At 36.6% G+C, this 13,478-nt stretch overlaps 1 protein-coding gene across 9 annotated transcripts in view; it reads left to right on the top strand.

The window, feature by feature from the left end:
- The window catches only part of MECOM (MDS1 and EVI1 complex locus), a 632,521-nt gene that overhangs the window by 576,942 nt on the left and 42,101 nt on the right, over positions 1-13,478 (top strand). For all 9 annotated transcript variants that reach the window (XM_064275445.1, XM_023555523.2, XM_003416250.4 and 6 more), the window contains 2 exons: positions 5,462-5,564; positions 9,064-9,280. In XM_064275445.1, coding sequence (XP_064131515.1) covers positions 5,462-5,564; positions 9,064-9,280 — 320 coding nt within the window. The remainder of the gene's footprint in view (positions 1-5,461; positions 5,565-9,063; positions 9,281-13,478) is intronic.

The raw sequence follows: 13,478 nt of genomic DNA, 5'->3' as shown, positions 1-13,478 counted from the left end.
TACAACTTCCTGAATAGGTTGAAGGTCATTCATAATTCACACTTCTGTCATTTTTAGACACGCCAAATGTCGTTTGTTAAGCATAAATAAAACTTCCAGTGCTTGAACAGGAAAAATAAATGGAAATTAATAACAATGAGGCCTTGTTCATCCCTTTAAAGGAAAATGATGTGTTTCTTTCTGTCTTGTTTCATCCTTGTACCCTGAATTTACAAACACAATGCTTTAAATTGATCCAAGCATTGCAAGCTAGACAACAGGCTAGTCTGACAAACTCTTTTGTAGGATAATAAACAATATTATGATGGGAGTAATGTATATGTTCTTACCATGTATAAGTACCAATGGTAACATCATCAATTTGAGGGAGGATTAGGTTGAACACAAGCCCTGACAGTATAAAACAGAATTAGTCTGAAAGTTTATGAACTATTAACTTTCCTATCAGAAGCTCATGAGTGCTCATGCCGTTTTGAGTGGCTGTCCTCTTGCATGAAATAACCAAAGAAAATTAATGTTTAATGGCATGTGATTTATCACAAATACATAAGTTACTTACTATATAATACAAGTATAGCATGTAATTATATGTAACTTATATGTTATATAATGGGAATCAGTCATGCTATTAATCATGTATATCATATATATAAATATAAGATTGCTATATTTTATGCAGATTTTAAATCTCCCAAAAAGTATACTTTGCCACATTTATATGTCACATGTAAAACATACAGTGTGTCTATACATGTACATATTTATATATAGCATTGTATGAAGACATCTTTTTGGAGTCTAAAATTTGCTAAATCAAATCCATAACACCCCTGCCTCTTATCCCTAGCTTGCCCTTGTGACTGTAAACTGAGTGGATATCCTTTTGTCGTTTGAAACTGGTTTCAGACTTCGATTAAAATAAGTGTAGTAATTATGCTTAGAGTGTTTAATTCCTATATACATGTATAATATTTTATTTATATCTTAAATTGTGAATTTCTCCAAGAGTAAAAGTCAACAACTTTTGGAGTTCCTACTCTAATTTTCAACAATCTGAATGAGTGAGAATTTATAAAAAATGTATATCCAGAAATTTCGCTAGCGTGCCATTTAAACATATGGAAAAAAAAATAAAAGAATAGGAAATGAGATCTGTTGTTAACACTTTTAATGTAATTAACTATAAATTGACATATTCGGAGATCCAAATGTACTATCCATACTTATAAAGACAAATACAGCTTTCTAGAAGAATAAAAAGATGTTAGGCAAATTAAATATTTTGTATGATAAAATAAAAAGACCACCTTGACTCTTCAGTTTTGAGTTTATGGAGAGCTAGGCCATGTTCATAACCTGTTGTGTCTGTGAATTTTGGTATTAGCTACCAAGTAGAAACTCCCAGAGGTGTTAACACAGTTTTAAAATATTTATCATGACTTTTTTAAAAATGGAATTTCCATCTAACCCTATTTTCTTATGTTATAAGGTACCATTCCTCTTATCTTTTTCCTTATATCGGGAGGAATTAAAAGCTTTTTTCCTTCTAACAGAGCGTTGTATTTTGAGCGAGTCTCAGCAAAAGAATAAATCAGCCCTTTTGTATCAATTCAAGCATTTTCTAAGCGTTTGTGACTTTTAAGAGCTTCAGTATATACTTTAGTTGAATTCAGCACAAAATCTCAGATCCAGGACATTTTTATTTTGGATCCGGATAACATTTTCCATAAAACCCCATGATGGGAGAGGAGACCTATTAACTCTCTTACGGTATTTAATAGAGTAATTGACTCCCATTTTTTCTCCAACATAAAAACCAGAGAGATTCTCCTAGTAATATTTCTGCTTCTGGTACATAACTCAGATGACACATAGTTCATATGACTGCAATGTAGCCGAGATTTTCAGAATACGCTGATTATAAGGACATTATGACTATTTTTATAAGCATGGTTATGTCCACTTACACAAATCTGTATCAGTTACTTTTTTATCACATTTTTATTTCTTGAAAGACCTATTTCATAAAAACATAGATATGATAGCTTACTTTCTGAAAGACTTGATTCGTCCAGGATTATGCTCTGTTATTCCCCAGGTAATTATCATTTTATTTTTGGTTTAGACTAGTCCTTTCACGTCTCAAATGCCTCCTAGTGTGTTATTGTTATTTCTAGAAAGTAAGCTAGATTTATGTGTAGACATCTCTGGATTTAAGTGTTCGTTCAAATTATACTTTTGGGCCATTGTAATTATAGAGGGAAACTCTAATTTTACTTAAGTCTCTCTAAGATCCTAAGAGATGGGATATAATGAAGGTCACGAGTAGCAGCGACACCTTGACAAAAGGACCAGATTTGTTAAGGGTGTGGTAGATGAGACTTCAGGGCACATTCTTATTGCTATCTGGGGAAGCATGCCCAGAATCTGCCCTCATTATATCTGGCACTTGCCAGTTCTTTTCAAACCTCAGTTTCATGAGTGCCATAAAAATTCATTTAAAATCAAAAAGAATACCCTGAAGTTAAAACCCACTCTACTTTTGCCTTGCCTCTCGTGGCCTGGAATGTCACCTTTTACCTCTAGTAAATAAAGCCACCATCAACACTCTTCCATGTCTTTTATTTTTTATGCACTCAATATTCTTCACATGACAATCTGGGCCCTTACAGGGAAATTAGAGTAGTGATCTATGCCCCGGTAAAGAGAATCGTCGTTATAATATATAGTTACAATGTAGTCATCATTTTCTTTTGTTTCTTGGACTGTTCACGTTGGATTGAGTAAATCCAAAATGGAATTAGAGGAGACATGATTAATAGTGGGCTGCGAAAAAATAATGATATCATAATGCTTTCTTAAAATGACCTGGCATGTGTGTCAAAGCAGCATTCCCCAAAAGAGACAATTGCCTTGCCTTTTACTGTCTTTCAGGGCATTGTCTCTTTAACCTCACTATTTCCGAGAAGCCACCAAAAAGTTCTAATATGTCACAATTCAAATGTCAACATGTTGTTGGAAAGGAAGCTAATAAGTTAAACCTTTGAGAGATGCCAAAAAAGAGGTGATTCAAACTGTTGAGAGAAGTCCATTGTTTTCTAAAGGGAACAAGAACTCCAGAGTGAAACAGGGTACTTGTAAGCGTTTAACTGGAAGATTTAGGGGGAAATAAGCAAACACACACATAATAATTTTTATATACATATAATCAGGCAATTTTTGAGCAGAAGTATTCTTCTCAGTGTATTTCTTAAGAAGGGAAAACGTAAAGGTTAAATGTGAAAGATACAAACTGCAGATTTATTGTGTTTTATGGTACCAGCACAGAACAAGTAGTATTTTTCATAACATAGTCTGGATTCTATCTATGGATCGTTATAAAGAATCTTAGGTTATATTATAACATATTACAGCAATATTTTATGTTTGGCATTATTTTCTATCAACCAACTTCAGATAGTTAAACTACTCTTGACTTAAAGACAATTATTTTGTTTTAACAGAAAAAAAAATAACTAAGGAAGAAATACTCGTTTAATTATATTTTGAATTTAGCACAATTTGAGTTCTGGTCTTTTTATAGATAAATAAACAATTGGACTTTAGAGCCACCTACTGGAATAAAGAAGCACGTGCTTGAGTTGGATGGCCTCAGCTTTTCAAAAAATAAACAAATAGATAAATACAATTAAAGTTCTATGCATTTCTGTAGCTCCGACAAGGCCAATTTTTAGTAGGATACCTACAAATAAGAGTCATTTAATTTTCTTAATTTGAAACATCAAATGGTCTTTCAAGACACCTTAGTGATAGCAATACCTTCTAAGACTATATTCCTGCTATTTCTTAGTAAAGTGTACCAATTTCTATTCCCTCCCCACCCCGCCCCGTCCCCCACCATCCCCCGCCTCTTTCATTGAGGCTGAGCAATGCTTTCTGTTTTAGGTGCCAGTGGCGTCTTTTTCTGCCTCGCCAAGATATTTAGAATCTGAGTGGCTCAGTAATGTGGAAATTCTGTTTATGAACCTCCTTAGAAAAAGGAATGCAAGAAAAGACTCTTGATTGGTGATGTTGTAGAGAGAGAAGAGGCCACAGGGCAAAGGATGAATCTCCTTCTCTGAGTGCTGAGGGATTTTGCAAAGATATTTTGGCAGAATGTAATCAGTACAACCTCATTCTTTCTGCTATAACCTCTAAACTCGTTGCCCTCGAGTCGATTTCAACTCATAGCAACCCTATAGGACAGTGTAGAACTGCCCCATTAGATTTCCAAGGAGCAGTTGGTGGATTCGAACTGTTGACTTTTTGATTAGTAGCTGAGCTCTTAACCATTGCACTACCAGAGCTCGTCTATAATCTCTATCTAATATGAAATTGTTATTTAATAAATAATCTTAGAAAAGAAAAACTCAGAATATTTTTTGTGTTAAAATGGCAAAACATCTTAAAGATTTTCTGGCTTAAATGCTTTTATAAATTAAAACAAAAAACTAAAGCCTGCAAAAATAAATTAGGCAATGACTTGCCTAAGGTCACATGGCTGGTTAGGGAAGAGGTAGGTCAGTGGAGTTTAGCTCTTGGAAATTCCAGGAAGGGTTCTTTTCCCCACATGTCCCACTGCTTTTCAGTTTGTCATTACAGATTGAGCAAATCCTTCCTCTCCTCAGCGCTTCCTAGAAAGCAATGGAAATAGCCACCACCACAGTTGCACCACGACCACCACACAACTAAATGGGTCAATAAAAGGCAAAATACTTGCTTTCGAAGAATTAGAATCAGGAGCTGGGGCCTGAGGCCAGGTCCCGGGTGGGGGAGAACGACCTTTGATTGGTGAGCGCAATTAAGTTTTTAAAATTGAAGTATTCTCTACAGACCTTGCTGTCATGATTACTGGTCAAGTCCTGCCGAACTATGACCTTAAAAGCAATTGGTGCGGTTGATCTCACTGAATTGTACATGTGAAAAATGAACTGGCAAATATTGTGTTACCTATGTTTTAATCTAAAACAAAACCAAACATTGTTGATAAGGAGCCACCTTCGAGAACATGCTCAAGGCAGGTGATTGAGCCCCACCGACCTTAGCTAGGCCACTGCCGGATAATGCAAGACAGAATTCAGCACCATGATGTGCCTTGAGGAATTCCCAGAAGGGAGAGTTCTCTGCTAAACAGTACAAAGGTTATGGGCGACACAGCAGACCTTGCATTCGGAAAACATGATTTGTGAAGTAGGATTCGGAAAAGATTTGTGAATCTGCCTGAGAATTGCAGATTTCCATTTGTCACCACAGGGCTCATTTGTAGTATCTGTAACAGGAAGTCACACTTCTTTTGAAAAAATAAAAAGGAGTATGTTTGTTGAAGTATGAGAAAATGTACAGATATCATAGTGTGTATCTTGCCCTTTCTTAATAATTGCTTCTCTGTCTCCCTTCCCCTGCCCGTCTTTGTCTTCTGAAGATATTCTATAGAGTAGTCGCAGATATTGCACCAGGAGAGGAGCTTCTACTGTTCATGAAGAGTGAAGACTATCCCCATGAAACCATGGCCCCGGATATCCACGGTTAGTACTTCTCCCACAACCACCCTCATCTCCCTCATTTGGACACTGAAGCCACTTTACACTTGGTTGTCTCCCAGCTATTCAATGTCAGTTTTAACAAACTCCTCTTAGAGTGGCTGTTTCCTTCGTTTGACATCTGGCTAACATTCTGGTCAAGCTAAAGTAAGTAGAGGGCTTCTCTGAAGTGAAGGTCAAAGGATTTCCTGAATATTGGGACTGAGAGAGTTCTAGAGGGATCATCACGTGGTTAAACCTTTTGCCAGTGTCTTAGGTGGTGATTAGAACCCTCTCACTGAATGAAGGTCATTCTAGGGAGCTTGATGAACAATCTAGCGGATATTTCTTCCATCTAATATTCTTTTATTGGGAAAAGTTTCTTCGACCTGAGTACAGTCCTAGCCAAGCATGACCACTGCGTGGGGAGGGAGGTGGTTGATTGGGAGAGAAACACCAAAGAGGGAATTTTAGAGTCAGAGTGATTTTCATTTGCCAGAGGCCTATTCTAAATCAAAAGAAGGGGACATCAAAAGAACTTTTAATTACTATTAATACATGTTCAGGGCAGATTAGATGAAAATTCTACTTGTATTAGTTTTTATCTTTGGGGTTTTTTTTCCTTTTTTCTATTTTTCCTCTCTTAATAGAATGTGATTTGGTTCAACATATTGTAGTGGTATCTTTAGGGCATTTTGTATTTGGAAGGACTGAGAAGCGTTACCCATCCTAACTTATCAGAGAAGAAAGAATCCCTCCACCGCCTTCCTCCAGCATTCCTGAGGGGAAGGCCTGTAGCCTTTGCTTCTACGCCGCCTCTGAAGAAAGCTATCACTACTGGCTAGGCTTTTACTTGAACATTTTTTCTTTTGGCTTAACTGCATTCTGCTTGTTTGTAGGTTATACCAGTTAGATCTGGGGTAGAGGTGGGCAGGGGAGGCTTTTTGGTACTTGTTTCCATTTTAGAAACTCTGACAAACATGTGGCTTTAGAAACCAGAGTTCTCAGTCGGCCTAGTAGAGCCTGAATCTGAATGGGGAGTCTGATCTGATGGGAAAGGGAAAGAACTCTTACCAGCTCTCTCTGGTGGAGGTGGGGGTGATATTTAGAGTGATAAAAAATGGAACTGGGCTTTCTCTAGTGCATTGCATCTTTCGTCAGTGATTATTACATCTGAAAAGTTTTCAAACAATTCTTTTTCAAAATATAAATGATTAGTTTACTCTCCTGAAACAAGACCAAATAGAGTGGCTATTCTTTTAGAGCTGCCATGTACACATCACCTGCCTTTACAAGACCTTGGAATCCCATCACTTGCTTTTTCGTTTTCAGTGTATCCCATGCATAAATATACCACATATATATAATGCCTATATTGTTTAAATGGTGATTCGTGTTTTGTACTTCCAGGATTTAACTTTTCCTAGAAGAGAGAAAGTAAAACCCATGTATGGCACATCTGCTATATGCTAGCTATGAGATACTCTCCATATACTGTCATTTGATCTTTCATACATAGATTAAACCTGAAAGAAAAAAAAATCCATTTTACAGATGGGGAAACTGAGGCTAAAAGGCTAAGTAAGTTAGCCAGGACCATGACTAGTAAGTGATGGAGTCAGCATTCAAATTAAGGTCTTATTGTCACTAAAACCTATGCCTTTCCCTGTATTAGGTGGCCTGGAGGTTCTGTTTGTATTTAGGCTGCTGGGCACGAACCTATGTATAGATGTTAAATCTGTGAACTGCGTTGCAGACTGTAGGAAACATTTCTGTTACCTAGTTAATGTTGTTGAGAATCCTGTCTTTAGTGCCGAGGTGAGTTTTTATTTTAAAACTTCCCTTTTCCTTAACCCTCTATATCTAAAGTAGACAAATCCTATGAATGTCATTCTTAATTTCTTCTCCTTTCTGGCCCCACTGATACTGGTTTGGTTTAAACTATAACCAGTATTATATATGGGTTACAACAGCAGCCTCTCATTTGGCCTCTCTGCTTGGCTTCACACACTTGCAGCCAGAGGAAATTCTTCTAAACAACAAGTCTGACTGTGTCTTGCTTTTGAACTTTCATTGGCTTTCTGTTCCCTTCTTATTGCAAACCTAAAAAGCCCCTAGTAATCTGCCGCCATGTCTATTTCATTTCCCACTCCTCACTTACGCAATTCTATAAACCTGTCCGTATTTGTCTATAGCTGTACACTTCCAAGATCTTGCCTTGTTCTTTTTTGCCTTCATCATTGGTACACACTGCCTGAAATGCCCTCCATCATCCCACTACTCCACCTGGCTTACTTTACTCATTGCAAAGCTTTTTCTGAATCTTCCCTCCCCGAAACAAGATAGATTAGGCATGTTCCTCAGGGCTCCCTTAGGTCCTATGCATAGAGCTGTCATAATATATATCATACTGTTTGTTCACATGTCGATCTCCTTGTCTGTAAGTCTCTTATATATTCATTCCCTAGCATAATGCCTACATTACTAGGCGACTAAAATATTCCCTCAAAAACATTGAGTCAATTGAACAATTGAAGAGTAATTTCTTTCTTGACTATAGGCTTATAAAATAGGGGTATGTATTATATATCAGGTTGTTTGCCCTGGATACTTTCAGGATCTTGTGTTTTCAAGACTTCTGCGTCTGTATCAGTGTGATTTGTACATAGTGTAATCTCATGAACCCCTGGGGCTAAAAGCTATTCAAATGGGCAGAAGAGAAGCAGAATACCACCACTACCTGACACATTATAACTTTGGTATCTCTGATCCTCACTACTAGCATTTCTTTATCTCATTGATTTAAAGTACAAGTTCATGATGTGTTTGCTGTTTAACAAAGCTAGGGCAAGTAGCACTGACCCTGGGGTAAGATAAATTAGTCAGGTGGGTTCTAAAAACATCCTGTGTCCCATGATAAGTAATGATGGATGTAAAGTATTTCTTAGTTTACAGATTTTGGCCAGGCTTAAACGTGGTTCAGATAGGGAACCATGGTTAACTGTGCCTTCTGGGCAACATAGCATAGTGAGAAGTGTATGGGACAGAAATCGGTTCTAATCCTGGCACCACTTAGCCTTATAATCCCTGACTGGTTATCTAACTTCTCTGAGCCTCAATTCCCTCATCTGAAAATAAGAATAAAAATCTGACCTATAATTCCTTATTATCAGGTTTTAAGGAATATCAATAATCCATGTACAGTTTTGAGAAAATAGATGATGCTTAGTAAGTGGTCATCACTACTTTTAATATCCTGTGAACCTGTCCTAAAATTTCATCTAATCAGGAGGCTATAGTGTAGCCATAATAATTGCTTGTATAATTTTTCAGATTCTATCCTGGATCCTTTATGTATGTTATTTTTAATCCGTACTAAAATTAAGGGGTATAAATGACAACCAAATAATTTATATTATGTCTTCTGTAATTCAGTAAAACCTGCTGATTGGTGGTGGCACTTCCGGACTGCCCAGCCCTAGTGACACCTGTATTATTTTCACAGAAGAACGGCAATATCGCTGTGAGGACTGTGACCAGCTCTTTGAATCTAAAGCGGAACTAGCAGACCACCAGAAGTTCCCGTGCAGTACTCCTCACTCAGCATTTTCAATGGTGGAAGAGGACTTTCAACAAAAACTCGAAAATGAGAATGATCTACGGGAGATACATGCAATCCAGGAGTGTAAGGAATGCGACCAAGTCTTCCCCGATTTGCAAAGGTTAGAAATGGCATCTCGCCCCAGCAAGCTTGTGTATTTACTCTGCCATAAAATGGTGTTTTGCTAAATTTTGAGAATTTATGTAGACGGGAAATTTTGCAACTGCAATGACCCAGGCAAGTGGGCTGGTGACATGTTCAGAAATCATACCCTTCCCCCAGAAATTCTCATCTATAAAAATATCTATAATGAAGTTGGAATTAGTTATTTTTATGCCAGATTAAAAGTAATATGTTATATAATTATTTAAGTAATGTTATCAGAAACGGAAGGCTTAATGTTACAATAAAATTGTGATCATTAGAGAAAGCCAAGGGGGCTGGAGCAACAAGGATGGTGATTAAAGTATTCAAATGCCAAGAAACAGCAAATTTACTTCTGGGAACATGTAGATGATGATAAAAAAGACTGGCTTTTGTACTCATATAATCAAAAATAAAGTGATCTTTTGGAAGATCACTGTAAGCCGTGAATTTAATTTTCAGTGATTTATCCAAACTGCACATATTAAGAGAAGCATGTTCATTGATAAAAGTGTTGAATTTTCTAAAACAAAAAAATTAACATGACTGTCTAAATGAAGTAATCCTTTAATACTTATTTTTAAAATTAAAATTGTATCTCAGTGATATATTAACTCTTTGTAGCCTTTTGAATTTGATTCAGGAACATTTTTGATTTTTATCAAGAAAGAAAAAAAAAAAACCCTGGAACCTACCCTTTGCAAACTCTAGTGATAACTATTGATAATTATGCTATAAATGGTTCTTTAAGATCTGAGATATGTAAAACTAGTTTATGGGGTTTCTGCTTTTCATTCATTTGTTTCTAGCTAATGGTTTTTGGTTTGGTCAGCAAACAATTTTAATGATTGTATTCCTTACTTTGCTTTAAGCAGAATTTCAAATGAACTTCCTCAAATCATTGTGTTTAAATAGGTATAGTAATATAGGAGCTGGCCTTACACAAGTGTGTGAATTATGCAGCTTGTCTTTGACTCTGCGCCCCTCTCAGCCTCTCGTTTTGTTCCCGTCCCTCCCTGGTGGCATCTTCTTCCTCTCTGTCCTTTTCTCCTCCATTCATTGCCGGGCATCCTCTTCAGTTGGTTAAGCCTCTTTAAGGAAAGGATCTCATGTCGTGGTCATTCACTTTAAGGCATACTTGACCACAAAGGCAGCAAGTATAACCTTCTCCAAAAGTATGGATCTAGATTTGCAAATTCAGGCCTAATTTAGCTGTTAGAGAGAAAACTTTTAGGGCTATGATAGGGCTTTCCTAGTACCCTTTAATTTTTACCACATAATCTACATCTGCATAGAGAATAAATGTTATATGTGATTTGCTAAACTATGGTTCTGGAATCAACAAACGTCACAGCATGTTCCCTAAACATAATCACGTCCAAATTAAAAAACAAAAGGAAACTAATAAATACCAATGAGTTGGAAAAATATTTATGAAGTAAAGCAATCCCTCTGGGGCCAGAGATTAAGTATATTTCCTTTATCTTTTTTTAACCAAAAATGGTAGAATGCATTAGAAGTCAAAAGTTGGCACATTAAACACTACACTGTAATTCTGACTTCCTACTAAAAGTATACTTTTACTAAAAAGTACACTTCTTGGGTGAGGAAAGTATCTTCATCCACTAGCTGTAAAATTAAGCCTGAGTCAACTCTATTTAATGCAGAAACCAACTGTCAGTTTAGTTGATTTAGTCAAACATTCAGTGGAAAACAATAAGGAAACCTAGGTATCTGGCAGTGTGTAACCCTCAAAACTCGTTTTTAGTAACCCAGCCAGACTGAAATAGCACGTCATTATAAGGTGGATTTTTTGGTTATGAATGATGTAATTCAGCCACAGGGGGAACCTACATTGTCTACTTTATTGAACACCAAATTGAAAATTTTGTTCTTGATGTGAGCGTATTATTTTGTTTTGTATCTTTTACATAAATATTGAGAAAAGGCAAACTAATGAGAAAAGGAATAAGAAACAAAGGTGTATATGCAAAAGATGGAAGGAACCTAAAAGAGCTAATCAAAGCTCTACAGGTTGGGATAGAATTCTATGAGAAGTGGAGAAGTCACACTAATGATTGATTGGATTAATTCCATGCTTATGAACGCAAGGTGCATTTATTTTTTCAGGAAACACTTCCCTTTTTTTTTCTTTCTGTCACTAATTGGAGCCCTAGTGGCACAGTGGTTGAGTAAGAGCTTGGCTGCTAACCAAAGTGTCATCAGTTCAGATCCACCAGCCACTCCTTAGAAATCCTGTGGGGGCTGTTCTACTCTGTCCTTTAGGTCCTAGAGTCAGAACTGATTCAATGGCAACAGGTTTGGTTTTTGTTTTTTTATCACTAATTAGTTGATAGCTTATAATTCCATTGACGGTATGAATTTTCTGCTAGATTAGAAGAAGAAAAGGAAATTCTCTTTGCTTTGATATCTTCTTATTTCCCCCAAGTGCTGTGCACACAAAATACACACTTAAAACTATACCACATCATTGCGGTTAGGGGACAGGAGAAAGATGCACTGTATAGCAAATGTTTTGATGCTAGATTTCAGAGTTTATGATTTGAAATACAGCATAATGGAATATATGTCATCAAATGATATGTCTTCATGGTTTGCTAAGAACGGTCAGTGAGAATAACAACCTGTGCAGGGATTTTGGAGGATGTCTCTGACTCAGTTCAATGTCAACTGCAGTTGTTGATATCTCACTCTTAAGTCTTTTATTAACATATCATTTTCTGTAAGGAACAGAAGATTACATATTGTAGATAAGGATAGGGGCTTTCTTGTGACTCCACACACGTGTACTCTCTTGGAAGCTTTTGTTCACAGAGATATCGCCAGTTGTGCTCAAATAGTATTTCCCACCCCACTGACTCATGGGGAGAAAAAATATGTTCACATGCTAATATGAATAGAGTTGAAGGGAGGAAGCTGAGGAAGAGAAAAAGAGTGGGAAAAGTCTTTCTAATTTACCAAGATAATAAGATCAGGCACTGCATTTTGAAAACAAACTCACACACACGATCCACGCAATCACTGGGTCATATATTCTAGGTGCTTGAGGTCTTAATTGATAATCAGATTTAGAGTCCTCATCTCACAGAGAAATAAAACACGGAAAAGAAGAAGTGCTTTCATGCTGGTAGTGTTGCTTTTGTATTTTTAAATAACTTTTTATTATGAAAATTCCAGACATATACAGAACTAGAGAGGATGGTATAATAAACACCCGTATAGCATTTCTTGGCTTCAGTAATTATCCACAAGGCCAATCTTGTCTCAGCTATACCTATTTTGGATTATTCAAGACAAATTCTGGGCATTATATTATTTTATTTATAAACAGTTGAATATGTATCTCTAGAAAGTAAGGACCCTTTTAAAACATGTGTTATGCCACACTTAATAAATGAATATTTAATATATCAAGTATTAATATTATCAAAAATTTAGTATTCAAAATTCCTGAATTGTCTTATAATTTTTATGTTTTTTGGCTTGAATTAAAGTCAAAATAAGGTCCATACATTGCAATTGGTTGACATGCCTTTTTGTCTCTTTTAATCTGTGGGTCCCCAGTCAGGTGTCTGTCTGTCTCTCATCTCTCTCTCATCTTCTCTCCTATTGCAATTTATTTACAGAAGAAACTGAGTTGCTTTTCCTGTAGCATTTCCTCCAGTCTGGATGCTGCTGACTATGTCCCTTTGTGTTTTTAGCATCTTTCTCCATCCCCTGTATTTCCTGTAAACTGGTAGTTCCATTCCCAAGCCTCAATCAGATTCAGGTTCGAGATTTGGCAAGGTTGTCTCTTTGATGGTCTTTATTTCCATCAGGAGGCACATAATGAATTGCCTAGATTCATTAATTCTTTAGGGGCTATAAAATGGTTGCATTCTAATGCTGTCGTTCTTTGAACATTCATTATGAGTTAATTCTGTACAGAAAACTTCTCCTCATCATCTCTTTGGTTACCTGGAGGCAGAGTTCATATAGAAGAGGCTGGGCATGTGTACGAGCTTTTCCCTGTATCAGTTTTCAGAACAATGATTTGGGTTCCCAGCATTTCCCAGCGGTAGCCAGTGAGGTTCTGTTTGCATGATTTTGAGTATTGTTACGATTAAAAGACTTATTATTCTAACTGATGCTTAAATTGCTCCATCTTTTGTCAG

The sequence above is a fragment of the Loxodonta africana genome, chromosome 23, assembly GCF_030014295.1.
Source record: "Loxodonta africana isolate mLoxAfr1 chromosome 23, mLoxAfr1.hap2, whole genome shotgun sequence".
Taxonomy (NCBI): Eukaryota; Metazoa; Chordata; class Mammalia; order Proboscidea; family Elephantidae; genus Loxodonta; species Loxodonta africana.
The sequence above is the reverse complement of the archived record's forward strand: the minus strand, read 5'-3'. Positions and strand labels throughout refer to the sequence as shown.